This window comes from Nerophis ophidion, linkage group LG12 (genome assembly GCF_033978795.1).
Source record: "Nerophis ophidion isolate RoL-2023_Sa linkage group LG12, RoL_Noph_v1.0, whole genome shotgun sequence".
Lineage (NCBI taxonomy): Eukaryota > Metazoa > Chordata > Actinopteri > Syngnathiformes > Syngnathidae > Nerophis > Nerophis ophidion.
Genome location: NC_084622.1, coordinates 53,607,044 through 53,624,942, shown reverse-complemented (window position 1 = coordinate 53,624,942; position 17,899 = coordinate 53,607,044). Strand labels below are relative to the sequence as shown.

At 43.9% G+C, this 17,899-nt stretch overlaps 1 protein-coding gene across 1 annotated transcript in view; it reads right to left on the bottom strand.

Moving 5' to 3' along the window:
- Positions 1–1,238: 1,238 nt before the first annotated feature.
- LOC133562852 (uncharacterized) overlaps positions 1,239–17,899 on the bottom strand; it is a 172,861-nt gene continuing 156,200 nt past the window's right edge. The window contains exons 3-4 of the mRNA XM_061916657.1: positions 17,469–17,634; positions 1,239–1,567 (exon numbers count right to left, since the gene is read on the bottom strand). Coding sequence (XP_061772641.1) covers positions 1,347–1,567; positions 17,469–17,634 — 387 coding nt within the window. The 3' untranslated portion in view covers positions 1,239–1,346. The remainder of the gene's footprint in view (positions 1,568–17,468; positions 17,635–17,899) is intronic.

Here is a 17,899-nt window from a genome sequence, read left to right as displayed (position 1 = left end):
AATATACAATATATGAATAAAATAAATCTATTCTACATTTAAGTGCAGTCAAGGAACATATGCATTATACAGTCTGATGGCTGTCGGTATGAAGAGCTCCTGTGTTGTTCCGTGTTACATTTTGGGAGTCTGAGCCTTCCACTGAACGTGCTCATACTCTCTGCAAAGTCCGAGTGTAGTGGGTGGGATGTGTTGTCCATAATGGCTAGGAGTTTTGCTAGACTTCTCCTCTCTGACACCACCACCAGAGAGTCCAGCTCCACAAAACCTTTCTGCAATTCTGTTGTTCTTCATGTGTAATGACTATTAAAGCTAATTCTATTCCTTTCGGTTCTGTTTTATTCTTGGAAGTCAGAATCATTAAAATGATCACTGCAAATGACGTTCCTCTTGCTTGGACTATCCATGCAGCCTGACTCCTTCTTTAGTTGTACAACCGGCAACAATGCAACTGGCTGACATGCTTTTAATGATTCCTTGTATGGTGTTCAGGTCTGTGGAAACAGTTTTCATTTTTCTTAAAAGATAAATTATACAATTTATTAATTTTTCAAAGTGAGATTCACTGAATACATATTTAATGACCACACACCATACACCCCCCCCCCCCCCCCCCCTAAACATTTCTATTACATATAAGATGTCCGGGTTCACTGGACGTGGGGCTAATAGAAGTGTGGAAATTGATGTTCTTTGTACCACACACACACACACACACACACCAGCCATAGACAGGAGAAGGACAGAGTGTAGGTACACAGAACATCTGAGGGTCAAATGTGCGAGAAAATGAGAGCAGACAGTGTTGACAAACAATGTTGCAACATTGTGTGGGAACCACATGTGCAGAAACATAAAAGTAGAATCCCTGTGGGATGTAAAAACTGGCAATGAAATTTTCCGTGCAACGTTCATTTTGTTGATACCAAGGGTTAAATTATGCGTGGTAATGTGAATATTCGGGATGAAGATGCAACCAAAACAAAAACATACATACATTGCCTCCAGTGTTGTGGAGGTGACCTCATCAGGCTGATGCAGGCCCGCCCACATTTTGGAGCTTAAAATGGGCGTTCCAAAATGTACTGAAACTCTTTAGAAACCTTTAATTACAACTGTGTCTAATTTTACCCGTTTTTAATATAAAACTATTTAGGTCCAGAACTATGAAATAGGTGCCAGTGTTGTCAGCATTAGAGGAATCCTATAACGGTACAGTGGGAGAAGGAGACAGCACTGAGGTAGGGACGTTGTTAGCTTGCAGCGTGTTTATTGAAATATGTAAATATATATGAAGTGTGTGATTAACCCAAATGTGACGATGTGTGGTAAGTATATGAGGAGTGTTAGCAGGTGGTGTCGAAGGTGCGTGTTGAGATTGGTGCGGAAGTCCAGAAAGAGCAAGGCAGGCTCGGAGATCCAGGGACAGGCAGGAGGTCAGGGGCTGGAGCGAGGCGTCGTGGTCCAAAGGCAGGCGTGAGGTCGAGATCCACGAAGGCAGCAGAGTCCAGAGGGGATCCAGGGAGATGAGACACACATCTCGAAACCAGGAGATGACGACGGGTCGCTGGATGACAACACAAGAGAAGACACAGTGAGCACGAGAGAGGGGAAACACAAAGAGCGAGAAAGCACATGAGCAAAGAAGCGAGAGACGTGAGAGGCTTACGGTACAAGTACAAGTAGCTACGTTCTGGCACCGGAACGCAGGACATGCTGGCTTTGAAAGGCAAGAGACTCATCCGCGTCAGGTGTGTTGGAGAGGAACGCCCGTGGGAGCGCACAACAGAGTGATAGGCGGCAGGTGTATGAATCGTAACAAACCCTTTGTTATGTACTTTGTTGTATTCCATTTTACAGGGAAACCTGTCTAAGTTGCTCCTGTTTATGTCGCCAACCTGTGTCATCAGGTCCTGGTCCACTGGGTTTGTATTACTATTATTATTAAAAAGTGCCTACATCCTTCTACATATAAAAACTCATACCTTAAAACTCATCTGTATACTCTAGCCTTTAAATAGACCTCCTTTTTAGACCAGTTGATCTGCCGCTTCTTTTCTTTCTCCTATGTCCCCCCCTCCCTTGTGGAGGGGGTCCGGTCCGATGACCATGGATGAAGTACTGGCTGTCCAGAGTCGAGACCCAGGATGGACCGCTCGTCGGGACCCAGGATGGACCGCTCGCCTGTATCGGTTGGGGACATCTCTACGCTGCTGATCCGCCTCCGCTTGAGATGGTTTCCTGTGGACGGGACTCTGGCTGCTGTCTTGGATCCGCTTTGAACTGAACTCTCGCGGCTGTGTTGGAGCCACTATGGATTGAACTTTCACAGTATCATGTTGGACCCGCTCGACATCCATTGCTTTCGGTCCCCTGGAGGGGGGGGGTTGCCCACATCTGAGGTCCTCTCCAAGGTTTCTCATAGTCAGCATTGTCACTGGCGTCCCACTGGATGTGAATTCTCCCTGCCCACTGGGTGTGAGTTTTCCTTGCCCTTGTGTGGGTTCTTCCGAGGATGTTGTAGTCGTAATGATTTGTGCAGTCCTTTGAGACATTTGTGATTTGGGGCTATATAAACAAACATTGATTGATTGATTGATTGATATTACATTTTGATTCAGCTCATACAGTATGTTTTGCCCAGGCTGCCACCTTGGGAAACTGGTGAAAGACAGACAGTCAGTTAGCAGCTCCTATCTGATTCCCCGCCGCCCCCATTTTATGTCAAGGTGTTTTGAGTGACGTGGCTCAACGTGTCCCATCCTGTAGTCCCTCAGTGATTGCCCCAATTACATAACAAAAAGAAAGTTCACAGGGAGCCTTCCAGCCGATCGGCTGCCCTCTGGGTTTTATAGGTAGAGCAAAAAAAAAAAAAAATCCTGGGTCTTCTAGTGTTAAATGGTCAGTTGATAAATGTAAACAAAATCTGAGACACTGGCTCCTACCCCACAGGCAAATGTCACTGCCTCCTATAGACCGACCGTTGAATCACAGCTTAGAACCATACACAATACCCCCGTCACTACAATATCACATAAAATCTAAATATTTAAAATGAAAATATTCATGAATGCTGGACAATGATTTTAAAATAACTTCCTTAGGTTCAAAAATCCTTTATGATTGCCCATTACCCTTTTGCTTGGATAGTCACAAGTTAAAGGTGCAAACAGTTGGTTTCGATTTTGGCTACGTTGACAACCGCATATGTTGATATCAATCAGCCAGGCCAAGCGGCGTCGAGATCAGCAGGTTACACTGTCCCACAGTCAAGACCCTTTCAACAAATCAATGCAGAGCATGCGTATCTTATCTCAACTCTTCAGAATTCCCGATACTCTGAGACTGCGTACTGACAACAATAACTCACATTCCTATCTCCAGACACTCTACAGTCTTCAATCATGTATTTGGGCTGTGAGAAGAAGGCGGAGTACCCCTAAAAGAACCCACACAAGCACAGGAAGGACATGGAAACTCCCCAGAAAGACCAAAGCCCACATTTGAACCCAGAACCCAAAATGAACCGTCTTGCAAACAGCTCTTCCGCAGCACTGTCCTAAACCTGAACTCTGAAATTTTGTGTGAACATTTATAGTTGTGTTGATGAGTAGAATGACCTAAATTACACTGTAGATAACGGTGGTATGTCCTTATGCTAAAATTGTCATGTAAAGGCTGTCCTCTTGTGACGTGGGTTCAGACGTCCACTTTAAGGTAGTGGTTGCCTGGATTCCTTCTGTACTTGCGAGACTCGCGCTAACTCTGAGTCATTAATACAAGCAGGGAGGTCCTTGAGAACAGCGCTTTGGACAAAGGTTAAAGCAATATCCCCCAGCACTATTCATTTCAGAGGATCCATCCCACTCGCCAGCTTTGATCCTCCTGCTCACTCGCTGCCCTCCTTTCCCTGTTGCCGCCGCGGAGATTGATGAACATGTATTTGAGGGGTTTATCATGGCATCGCTAAAGCAGCAACTTTAAGAGCAGTGAGAGAATCCTGGAGCTGAATCTGCGGTGATAAGCGCCAAATGGGTGTGAGCATGCCGATCTGTACCAAGATTGCAGGGTGTGTGTGTGTGAAGCTCAGTGGTGGAAGGCCCCTGGAGGGAAAAAGCCTATCCCGCAGGCTGTTTACCTCCACCAAAGTTGTTTACTTGACCCCTGATGATTTAGATGCATAGCCAAATAAAAACAGCCAGTGAAGTTCAAACAGCGAGTGACGCATAAAGGGTGCACGAGGTGGGATAGCGCTGTGTTCAGTGATGGCTCACAGCTGGACCTCCCCGTATCACCAAAAACGTTTGACACGCACGAAGAAGTCCAGCGCACAATTGGACTCCTTGAGAATTGCTGGAAACCCTTGGCGAATGTCTTCAAATGCGTCATCCTTATCAACGCTTACGTGGAAGTCTGGAAATCGGGAGCCAAACGCGGTCATTTCAATGTTAAGGTCAACGTTCATGGGAGATGGAATACTTTCAAGAACGATGTTTATCACTGTCGAGGATATTTCGTCATATTTCCAACATTGTGGACATTTGGTCGTTCGTGCAGTCGTGTTTATGTTTTGACAGCAGGAGCATTGTTGTGTAGCAACGGATCCATTTATATAATTTCTCAATGTTGTAAGCACTTACATAACGGCCCATTCATTTGGATTGAAGTGTGTTTCCCTCTGAGGCCTCTCAACCTGCAGGCTGCTGCCACACCACCGAGCAGGTCGTCGGTCTTGGATTTAGCTCTCACCAAGTCCTGCTGGGACTTAGCTGGGCAGTGCGGGCACACGGATCCGGGTTCGTGTCAAATTTTAGTGTTGAAAATAGCGGCTGTAAAAAGAGAGTCTCAAAGTCTGAAAATTCCACACGTTGGCTTTAGTGAGTCGTAATTTTTAATTGATAGCTGTCAAATTTAGTGAAGGTTCATGAATCTATTTGACACAAAAGGCTTTACATTTTCTTCCATTTGCACACACCCTGGTGTGGACATTGCAGTACAAGTTGATGTTATTTATTTACCATTTTATCATTTTCAAAATAGGGGCTTTTTTCATACACTCATGGGAGATCATTTTCAAGGATAATGGTGCTTTAAGTGGATTGATAAATTACCGTACTTTTCGAACCTTAGGGCGCGCCGGATTAAAAGGTGGACCGCCAATGAGCGGATCTATTCAGATCTATTTTCATACAAAATTTGCACCGGCGCATTAAAGGCCTACTGAAACCCACTACTACCGACCACGCAGTCTGATTGTTTATATATCAATGATGAAATATTAACATTGCAACACATGCCAATACGGCCGGTTCAGTTTACTAAATTACAATTTAAAATTTCCCGCGGAGTTTCTTGTTGAAAACGTCGCCGAATGATGACGCGTGCGCGCGACGTCACGGACTGTAGGGGACATATTAGCGCAGCACCATTTGGAACTAAAAGTCGTCTCTTTTCATCGCGCAATTAAACAGTATTCTGGACATCTGTGTTGCTGAATCTTTTGCAATTTGTTCAATTAATAATGGAGAAGTCAAAGTAGAAAGATGTGGGTGGGAAGCTTTAGCCTTTAGCCACACAAACACACTGTGATTCCTTGTTTAAAATTCCCGGAGGTGAAGCTTTACTATGGATCAGAGCGATCAAGCGAACATGGTTCCCGACCACTTGTCAACCGGCAGGTTTCGGTGAGAAAATTGTGGTAAAAAGTCGCCTCTTACCGGAGATCAGCTGAGCTTGCGCCGTCCATGCAGCTGCCGTCGGCTTCCCTCAGAGACTGGCCTCAAGACACCCGTGGACACACTCCTCCGACTATCAGGTACTATTTAATCTCACTAGAACAGGGGCGCTCACACTTTTTCTGCAGGCGAGCTACTTTTCAATTGACCAAGTCGAGGAGATCTACCTCATTCCTATTTATAATTTATATTTATTTATTTATGAAAGAGACATTTTTGTTAACAAGTTAATGGTGTTTAATGATAATACAAGCATGTTTAACACACAGAGATTCCTTTCTTTCATGAAGACAAGAATATACGTTGGTGTATTTGATTCTGATGACTTGCATTGATTGGAATTAGACAGTGGTGCTGATAACGTCCGCATTTTCAAATGGAGGAAAAAAAAAGTCCTCCTTTCTGTCCAATACCACATGAAAGTGGTTGGATTTGGCATCTCATTTGTCCAACTTGCATACTCGTTTTTAAACACTTTGTTATGAGAGTAGCATATGTGTGTGGCCCTTTAATGTCTGGCAGCAGGTGAGTGATGTCAGTGAGTGTGCGGGTGGGCAAGCAAGTGAGAAAGCGGTCGCTGAGGGCGGGGGAGAAATACATTGGCATCAAACTCCGTAGCTTGCTAGCTTTCTGAGACTCTTATTTTGTTAGCACAGGCAGGATGAAACAGGTCTTTTATAGTGAAGACAGGAACTGTGCAGTCGGTCTTTAGAGTTTTGACAGTAGGTACAGAGTCTCTAGAAATAAAATGTGTTTCTCTGCGTCCGCCCTGTTAGTGATTTTTTTCTTAAATATGAGCTCGCAGCAGCCAGCGTCATCTCACAAGATCCTCGGGTGCCGAGAATGTCAAACAACTGACGAAAGTGAAGTCTTGGTATGATTGATGATTGCTCATTTTTATGTCTTTTTTTTAATGCCTGGCTTGAGATCGACTGACACACCCTCCGAGATCGACCAGTCGATCGCGATCGACGTAATGCCCACCCCTGCACTAGAACATGTTGCGTTTTGACCCGTTCTTCCTTTGGTCAACGCCCCCAGAATGTTTGATGACACATAAGCTGGTTTTAAATCAATCAGAGACAGAGGTTACTCATTTTGATATTTTATAACCAAAGCGCCTTGGGAGATCAATCTAGATACAACATTTCAAAGCTCGGTCCAAATTGATCTAATCCTAAAATGGCAGTTTCTCCCTCCTCACTCACTCTCAGCCGCCCCTCTTCTTCTCCTCCCTACCTTGGACAGTTGAGATAACAGATTGTTATGTCTTCATTCACACGTTCCAAATTCAAGGTCTATGTACAAGGCTACACTTTAGCTGTTCTAAAATCTGACTAGGAAATAAAAAGACAACCACATCCAACAAACACTAGCAACACAATAGAACGATAAGGGATTTCCCAGAATTAACCTAGTAAATGTGTCTAAAAACAGCTGAATCTGTCCCAATGCAATCACCTTTTTCTTTTTTTTTACTTTATTTTATTTTTTCTTTTTTTATAGTCCTTCGCTATCAATATCATCATCCATGAATCTTTCATCCTCGCTCAAATTAATGGTGAAATTTTCGTTTTCTCGGTCCTGATAGCTCTTGCTGCTGGAGGCTCCCATTATAAACAATGTGAGGATGTGAGGAGCCCTCACCCTTGTGACGTCATCGTCTGCAACGTCCGGTACAGGCAAGGCTTTTTTATCAGCACCAAAAGTTGCAAAATTTATCGTGGATGTTCTCTACTAAATCCTTTCAGCAAAAATATGGCAATATCGCGAAATGATCAAGTATGACACATAGAATGGACCTGCTATCCCCGTTTGAATAAGAAAATATTATTTCAGTAGGCCTTTAAAGGGTTCACATTATGATTTATTTTCTAAATTAAAACACTATCTTGTGACCCACATAACATGTAATGGCGGTTCTTTGGTGAAACTGTTGCATGGATTATGTTTTACAGACCATTTTCAAGTCGCTTTTTGAGCGTCTCTTCAGGATGCGCCGTTTTGTCTTACCTACATGGCTCACCTTCGACAGCGTCTTTGTTGTAGCGGTGTAGCATGCAAGGACGAGAGTGGAAGAAGTGTCAAAAGATGAACTAACTGTTTTAATGACATTCAGACTTTACTTGAATCAATAATAGAGCAGCATCTTCTCATCTGTGGCTCAATAATGCAACATCAACGCCGGAAATGTGTCCCGTGAAAAAACGTCCGACCAGAACCCTCTAATAACTAAGGTTCTGTCGGTGAATTGTGTAAATCCACAACATTTTTTAGCGCTTTGCTAGCTAGTATACTGACAGATATAAATAACAACTTTACACTACTTTATATTAGCAGACTAAATTAGGAACCTTTGTTTGCTTACTTACTACTAAAAGACATATCCAGTATGTTCACCATTGTATTTAAGGACAAACGTGCAATTAAAAACACATGTTTAATGTACCCTGAGATTTTTTGTTAAAATAAAGCCAATAATGCAATCTTTTGTGATCCCCTTTATTTAGAAAAGTACCAAAAACTATAAAAATAATTTTGATACGGGTACTGGTCGCAAAATATTGGTATCGGGACAACGCTATTCACAATCCTTACGAGGGACAAGAAAAAACATAGAGTATGTCTTTTTTTTTAGGCTGTATGGGCACAATAGATGACTCCTATTAGCTTCATTGTTAGCCACCTCGAACTTTCTGTAAATTACAAATTACAATAAAAAATTTAAAATAATACCGATATTGCATGGCATAGTGGGTAGAGCGGCCGTGCCAGAAACCTGAGGGTTGCAGGTTTGCTTCCCACCTATTGACTCTCCAAATTGCTGCCGTTGTGTCCTTGGGCAGGACACTTCACCCTTGCCCCCGGTGCCGTTCACACTGGTGAATGAATGATGAATGAATGATTGGTGGTGGTCGGAGGGGCCGTAGGTGCAAACTGGCAGCCACGCTTCCGTCAGTCTACCCCAGGGCAGCTGTGGCTACAGATGTAGCTTACCACCACCAGGTGTGAATGAATGATGGGTTCCCACTTCTCTGTGAGCGCTTTGAGAATCTAACAATAGAAAAGCGCGATATAAATCTAATCCATTATTATTATCATTATTATATGAATTTCGGGGTGGGGAGGAGACCCTGCCCCAAGTGGAGGAGTTCAAGTACCTAGGAGTCTTGCTTATGAGTGAGGGAAGAGTGGATCGTGAGATCGACAGGCGGATCGGTGCGGCGTCTTCAGTAATGCGGACGTTGTACCGATCCGTTGTGGTGAAGAAGGAGCTGAGCCGGAAGGCAAAGCTCTCAATTTACCGGTCGATCTACGTTCCCATCCTCACCTATGGTCATGAGCTTTGGGTCTTCACCAAAAGGATAAGATCACGGGTACAAACAGCCGAAATGAGTTTCCTCCGCCGGGTGGCGAGCCTCTCCCTTAGAGATAGGGTGAGAAGCTCTGTCATCCGGGAGGAACTCAAAATAAAGCAGGTGCTTTTCCACATCGAGAGGAGCCAGATGAGGTGGCTCGGACATCTGGTCAGGATGCCACCCGAACGCCTCCCTAGGGAGGTGTTTAGGGCACGTCCAACTACGTCTCCCGGCTGGCCTGGGAACGCCTTGGGATCCCCCGTGAAGAGCTAGACGAAGTGGCTGGGGAGAGGGAAGTCTGGGCTTCCCTGCTTAGGCTGCTGCCCCCGCGACCCGACCTCGGATAAGCGGAAGAAGATGGATGGATGGATGGACGGATGTGAACATAGGGATTATGATTGACAAGCAAAATCCCCCCCTCCCCCAAAAAAGGGCGGTTTCCCGAAGCCCTACTTGTTGAATCTTTGTCGATCACCACAAAAGAAAATACAAAATAAAAAAAATAAATCACTGTAGTTCATATCAGACATAAATATAACTTAATTTAACTCTTAATCTAGGCCAAAAGCATGTGCTTAAAAAAAAAAAAAAAAAAGTAAACCTGAATAAATAAATCTGTGATGCACGTAGTAAAGCGGCGCTATCTGCTTTGGAAAGCTTTTGAATTGGTTAATCGGTAGCCCTGGTTGGGAATCCCTGATCAAGGAGAAACCGCTGTGGTGCCTGCGTGGTGTCATTGTCTGTCTCACTCGTGCTGGAAATAGAAATCACAATAGCACCAGAGCTTCCACTCGTAGCTCCTGCAGCATTCTGACGCGGACATATAAATCTGCCTTTACACTCCCGCTCGGTAATGGGCCTTGGCCGTGGTCACCCGCTTGAAATAGAAGAAGCAAAGAGAGGCCAAAAAGAGATAACGCGAGCAAGGGCCCCGCATTCAGTAGTGACGGATGCATTTAGCGGCCCAAGGTGGCTCTGCTCCCTTCCGATAGTAACCACCCTCAGTAACAAAGCGCCATCAAAAATGATCAGCCAACCGTGGCGGGCTAAATTTGGACGTGCGTGCGGGCGGACACCGACACAGTGAGAGGCATCTTCAGGTGGACCGCGACGAACATGAATCCCTTTTTCGGGTGAAAAAACGAAATTTGAGGAGGTGCTAGAAGTTTTTCAAGTGTGTTCCATGACTAAAGCGGTGACCTTCCAAGTCAATCCTGTGTAAAAATGCATCTGACATCACTCGCAGGCTTTTCCACCCGTCACTCGGAGGACTGTTTTATTTGGAGTATGTGATGGTCTCACACTCTATTTTAACACACTCGCTCTTTAGTACTGTGACGTGCAATCACACAAACACGCACCCGGTAAGTGATTTCAGACCCAGTGATGTTCCTGCAACCTGGTTTCACGTTTGACTCATGTTGCCATTCAAGAATGACCTCATTTCCAGAGCGATGAGAACCCTGATGGATATATTGGAAGAGTGGCGGGGTATACCCCCGCAGTCCCTGCCACGTGCGATAATGATCTCATGACATTGAGCGATGTGACATTCATAGCATGGAAACACAAGAAGTCGGCTCGCAACACACACACGTCTTACTTTACATACAGTAGAGTGCCGATGTTTTTCCAACAACTTAATGATGAAGGGGGAACATCTTTGTAATGGCTGTTATGGAATAAACCAAGAATAATCAAGCAGATTACTTGGCTCGGCGCTGTCCCGGTCTTGCCAGCGGTGTGGCTTTTTGCTGGTAAATATTTGCTGTTAGCTGAGTTGAATGGCGTTGGCAAGTCACGTGGGCATTTTGTGTTTCCCAAAACACCCGGCCGGTGACGTCAGGAGGCCCTAATGATATTTAACAAGCCCACCCAGTCCGGCGTCACCCCATAAACAACCCCTGATATACCCTTAGTCCCGTGTCCAACTACTCTGTCTACTCTGTAGAACCCGACACCCACTTAACCTACTTTAGTTGTTTAGAGGTTTACAAAAACAGACACCGAAACCAATGCAACAATTCCCACCTTAAAGGGGAACATTGTTACAATTTCAGAAGGGTTGAAACCAATAAAAATCCGTTCTTAGTGGCTTATTTTATTTTTGGAATTTTTTTTCAAAATTTTACCCATCCCGGAATATCCCTATGAAAAGCTTTAAAGTGCCTGATTTTCGCTATCTGTGAAGCCATCGTCCATTTTCCTGTGACGTCATCCAGTGATGCCAACATGGCGGATAGCACAGCAAGATATAGCGACATTAGCTCGGATTCAGACTCGGATTTCAGCGGCTTAAGCGATCCAACATATTACGCATGTATTAAAATGGATGGTTGGAGTATGGAGGCAGATAGCGAAAACGAAATTGAAGAAGAAACTGAAGCTATTGAGCGAATAGCTATTGGCGCTATTCGGCCATGTTTGCCTTAGCATCACCGGTAAAATGTGCAGACCAACGATCAGAAGTTTTGCATCTTGTGACACTGGATCAACCTAAATTCATCGATTGGAAAGTGTTTGTTTGGCATTAAATGTGTGTGGAGGGAAACGCTGGATGTAAATATAGTTTCAAATGTACATACACCTAGCCTAAATAGCATGTTAGCATCGATTAGCTGGCAGTCATGCTGCGACCACATATGTCTGATTAGCACATAAGTCAACAACATCAACAAAACGCACCTTTGTGATTTTGTTGACTTTATCGTTGGAAATGCATCTGCAGGTTATCCATACATCTCTGGTCCATGTCCGCCTTAGCACCGCCGGTAAAATGTGCAGACACTCCGGCACATTCAAATCTGGCGGCAGATTTCTTTGACTTTATCGTTGGAAATGCATCTGCTTTGAGTGTCGCAGGATATCCACACAATTTTGCCATCTCTTTAGTAGCATAGCTTTCGTCGGTAAAGTGTGCGGAACAAACGACTTTCGTCGGCTTTCCCCACACCCTCGTATTTTGAACAAATTGCATCCAATTTCTTGCCACTTTCACATCTTTGGGCCAGTGGTGCAACTTGAATCCCTCCCTGTTAGTGTTGTTACACCCTCCGACAACACACCGACGAGGCATGATGTCTCCAAGGTTCCAGAAAATGGTCAAAAAAACGGAAAATAACAGAGCTGAGACGCGGTGTTTGTAATGTGTTTAAAAAAATGGCAGCTTTATTACCTAGGTGACGTCACGTTCTGACGTCATCGCTCCGAGAGCGATAAATAGAAAGGCGTTTAATTCGCCAAAATTCACCTATTTAGAGTTCGGAAATCGGTTAAAAAAATAGATGGTCTTTTTTCTGCAACATCAAGGTATATATTGACGCTTGCATAGGTCTGGGGATAATGTTACCCTTTAAAAGCCTACTGAAATGAGATGTTCTTATTTAAACGGGGATAGCAGGTCCATTCTATGTGTCATACTTGATCATTTCGCGACATGGCCATATTTTTGCTGAAAGGACTTAGTAGAGAACATCGACGGTAAAGTTCGCAACTTTTGGTTGCTAATAAAAAAGCCCTGCCTTTACCGGAAGTCGCAGACAATGACGTCACCCATTGATGGCTCCTCACATCCTCACGTAGTTTCTAATGTGAGTTTCCAGCATCAAGAGCTATTCGGACCGAGAAAGCAACAATTTCCCCATTAATTTGAGCGAAGATGAAAGATTTGTGGATGAAGATACTGATAGTGAAGGACTAGAAAAAAATAAATGAATGAATAAAGTTAAAAAAAAAAAAAAAGCGATTGCATTGGGAGCGATTCAGATGTTTTTAGACACATTTACCAGGATAATTCTGGGAAACCCCTTATCTTTCTATTGTGGTGCTAGTGTTTTAGTGAGTTAAATAGTACCTGATAGTCGTAGGTGTACGTCCACGGATGTCTTGACACCAGTCTCTGAGGGAAGTCAAGGTAGCTGCATCGACGGCGCAAGAGGCGACTTTTTACCCCAATTTTTCTCCCGAAAGTGGTCGGGAACCATGTTCGCTTGACCGCTCTGATCCATAGTAAAGCTTCACCTCTGGGAATTTTAAACAAGGAAACACCATGTGTTTGTGTGGCTAAAGGCTAAAGCTTCCCAACTCCATCTTTCTACTTTGACTTCTACATTATTAATTGAACAAATTGCAAAAGATTCAGCAACACAGATGTCCAAATTACTGTGTAATCATGCGATGAAAAGAGACGACTTTTAGCCGCAAGTGGTGCTGGGCTAATATGTCCCCTCCAACCAATAACGTCACAAGCACGCGTCATCATTCCGTGACATTTTCAACAGGAAACTCCGCGGGAAATTTCAAATTGTAATTTAGTAAACTAAAAAGGCCGTATTGGCATGTGTTGCAATGTTAATATTTCATCATTGATATATAAACTATCAGACTGCCTGGTCGGTAGTAGTGGGTTTCAGTAGGCCTTTAACGGAGTCGTTGCAGGTGAGAGGGTTTTCAGCGTTGACCCACTGGAGGACACGGCTCAGCTGTTTTGATGTGAGGAAAATCCTGTGATGATTGAAAAAGAAGGGGAAGGAAATAAGGCAAACGACTGACCAGAAACCCCCATAACATCAGCACTCCAAACAGGGGAGTCAAAGTGGAGGAGTAAGTGGGGATGATGTACTGTGGCCCTAAGCAAAGGTGGCCCCCTTGGCGTTTGTAATGTTTGAGTATTTTTTTTTTTCTGCCAAATATATATCCATCCATCCATTTCCTACCGCTTGTCCCTTTTGGGTTCACAGCGGATGCTGGAGAATATCTCAGCTGCATTCGGGCGGAAGGTGGGTACACCCTGGACAAGTTCATAAACTGTGAAAAAAAAATGCAACAATGCAATATTCAGTGTTGACAGCTAGATTTTTTGTGGACATGTTCCATAAATATTGATTTTAAAAATGTCTTTTTTTGTGAAGAAATGTTAAGAATTAAGTTCATGAATCCAGATGGATCTCTATTACAATCCCCAAAGAGGGCACTTTAAGTTGATCATTAATTCTATGTGTAGAAATCTTTATTTATAACTGAATCACTTGTTTTAAGTTTTAAATTATTTTATACCTTTTTTTCCAAACACTACAACAAATGAGCAATATTTTGCACTGTTATACAATTTAATAAATCAGAAACTGATGACATAGTGCTGTATTTTACTGCTTTATCTCTTTTTTTCAACCAAAAATGCTTTGCGCTGATTAATAATAATAATAGTAATAATAGATTTTATTTGTAAAAAGCACTTTATGTTGAGCAAACAACCTCAAAGTGCCACAGTGTAAAAAAAATAGTAATATTAAAAATAAACTAGAAACAGCCCAATAGCTACAACCAGCATGTGTGTCTATAGAAAGGCTTTTAGGGGGTACTTGAATTCAATCAATGTTTACTTATATAGCCCTAAATCACTAGTGTCTCAAAGGGCTGCACAAACCACTACGACATCCTCCGTAGGCCCACATAAGGGAGAGGAAAACTCACACCCAGTGGGACGTCGGTGACAATGATGACTATGAGAACCTTGGAGAGGAGGAAAGCAATGGATGTCAAGCGGGTCTAACATGATACTGTGAAAGTTCAATCCATAATGGATCCAACACAGTCGCAAGAGTTCAGTCCAAAGCGGATCCAACACAGCAGCGAGAGTCCCGTTCACAGCGGAGCCAGCAGGAAAACATCCCATGCGGAGGCGGATCAGCAGCTCAGAGATGTCCCCAGCCGATACACAGGCAAGCAGTACATGGCCACCGGATTGGACCGGACCCCCTCCACAAGGGAGAGTGGGACATAGGAGAAAAAGAAGCGGCAGATCAACTGGTCTAAAAAGGGAGTCTATTTAAAGGCTAGAGTATACAAATGAGTTTTAAGGTGAGACTTAAATGCTTCTACTGAGGTGGCATCTCGAACTGTTACCGGGAGGGCATTCCAGAGTACTGGAGCCCGAAATGAAAACGCTCTATAGCCCGCAGACTTTTTTTGGGCTTTGGGAATCACTAATAAGCCGGAGTCCTTTGAATGCAGATGTCTCGCCGGGACATATGGTACAATACAATCGGCAAGATAGGATGGAGCTAGACCGTGTAGTATTTTATACGTAAGTAGTAAAACCTTAAAGTCACATCTTAAGTGCACAGGAAGCCAGTGCAGGTGAGCCAGTACAGGCGTAATGTGATCAAACTTTCTTGTTCTTGTCAAAAGTCTAGCAGCCGCATTTTGTACCAACTGTAATCTTTTAATGCTAGACATTGGGAGACCCGAAAATAATACGTTACAGTAATCGAGACGAGACGTAACAAACGCATGGATAATGATCTCAGCGTCTTTAGTGGACAGAATGGAGCGAATTTTAGCGATATTACGGAGATGAAAGAAGGCCGTTTTAGTAACGCTTTTAATGTGTGACTCAAAGGAGAGAGTTGGGTCAAAGATAACACCCAGATTCTTTACCGTGTCGGCTTGTTTAATTGTTTGGTTGTCAAATGTTAGAGTTGTATTATTAAATAGAGGTCGGTGTCTAGCAGGACTGATAATCAGCATTTCCGTTTTTTTGTTCCGTTTTTTGAATTAAAAAAATGTGCACAGGGAGTACATCGCTGAAAAAAGGTTGAAAACCACTGGCTTATGGTGTGATAGGTGGCCTTTTGTAAGTCTTGTGCGTGGGGCCCAGAATTCGTTGCTCTGCCCTTGACTCCAAACAGCGAGAGAGAGAGAGAGAGAGAGCGAGAGAAAGAAAGTGAAGTCATCTCGAAGAGGAGGATGGAAAAGTTACCGTAAAAATCCAATCCAATCCAATCCACTTTATTTATATAGCACATTTAAACAACAATAACGTTTCCAAAGTGCTGCACAGCCATGTTAAAAACGATATTAAAAAACAATATTATGCTCCACCAATGACTAAATAAAACAAAAAATAAATAAATATAAAACCAGTATAAAAAAATATATATATGATTAAAAACAATTTTAAAGGGTAAAATCAATTAAAACAGTAAAATAGAAATCAAAGTGTATAAAAAACACAGAGGACAGAGGACCACACAACTCACGTAGTGTTAAAAGCCAAAGAATAAAAGTGGGTCTTAAGACGAGACTTAAAACACTCCACTGTGGAAGCAGTTTGAACATGGAGGGGCAGAGTGTTCCAGAGCTTAGGGCCGACCACAGAGAAGGTCCTGTCTCCCCTGGTCTTAAGTCTGGTCTTGGGCACCACGAGCTGGAACTGGCTCTCGGACCTCAGAGCGCGCGCAGGAATGTAAATTTGGATGAGGTCCGAGATAAAAAAAAAAAAAAGTCATCGTTTGTGACAGATTGGCGACCTTTTCCTTATTAGAACGGCGGAGAACAGGAAAAAACAGAGGCAGGGAGGAACGGGGTCGTCGGGGTTCAATTCCAATACACACGCACCAGGACACGCCGCATAGAGCCGGGTTTTCCAACAGGAGCCCAATTTGTGTTTGGGCTCACTTACACTATTATATTGGTCGCTATGATCTCAGCTCAGACTGGGGATAAAATGTCTGTCTGTTTGTAGGTGGGGGCGTTTGTGCGTGTGCACCAAAATGTGGGATCCTGCTCGTCGACAGGCGTATACACGATTGTGTGTGTGTGTGTGTGTGTGTGTGTGTGTGTGTGTGTGTGTGTGTGTGTGTGTGTGTGTGTGTGTGGCTGCCAGTGCGTCTGACAGGAGAGCAGAGGTCATGCTAAGGTTGGGATGAAGTCAGAATGTAATTATGCTTCAATGAACCGAAGGGGAAGTAATAAAGACCAGCTGCATGTTGTGTGACTCTTAAAGTTCCACTTAAAGCAAGCTGCACACTCTCTCCGCTCTCCGGCACCGCGCTAAGAAGGGGGGGGGAACACACAGCATGTTGACGCTCCAAGCCTCAAAAATGGGATACGGCGGAGAGTTGAGCAAAATACAAACATTCTTGAACACACACGGAGGCACAAAAATTTAAAAAAATCGAGTAAAAACGAGCGGAATATTTCCTCTGGCGTTGTGGCGGCGGGGTTGCTAAGGTGACCTGGCGTGCAGCCAAGGGATTGAGATGGTCATTGAGTGCATATATGGGTGGAAAATGGGGTAGGAAGGGGAGGGCAACACGCCAGGTGGTTTCACTCGGGAGATCCAGCCTCCGCTGCCTGCGTCGAGAAACAACAGAAATGGAAGGGGAAAGAAAAAACATCAACTGGCCCGTCAAAAACAAGAGGGAAAGGAGAGAACTTTATCTCCCCCTGAAGGAGCCTCCTTTACTCACTCCCTCCTGTGATTTAACCACTTTTTCTTTTCCCCCTGCCTCTCTCTCTGTTTCCTATTTTATCAAAAACTTTTCCTCTACCCCCTTTTTTTCTTTCACTGCCTTCGCCGCGTCTGACTCACCCAGTTTTCCCAGGCCTGCCATCTGTAGATACCGTATCCACCAACAGTAGCCTGCAAGTGCCGAGCAGAAAGCCTCTGGGGGAAAGGTGGTGAGGGAGGTGAAGGCCTCCCAGCCAGGCCTGCTGTGTAAAAGCTGATACGGGCAGCCTTGATAAGACTCTTGTATCTGGACAAGTGCGGCGGCAGGAAGACACGTGGCCTCATGCACTGTGTTGCCAAAAGTATTTGGCCACTCCTCCAATTGATGAGAATCAGGTGTCTTATTCACTTTGGCCTAGCCACAGGTGTATAAAATCAAGCACTTAGACATGGCATATTGCCAACCTTGAGACCTCTGATTTTGGGAGGCGTGGTTAAGAGGGGAGGGGTGTATATTTACAGCCAATTCACCAACTCGAGTATTTCATTAATATTTCCTATATATATATATA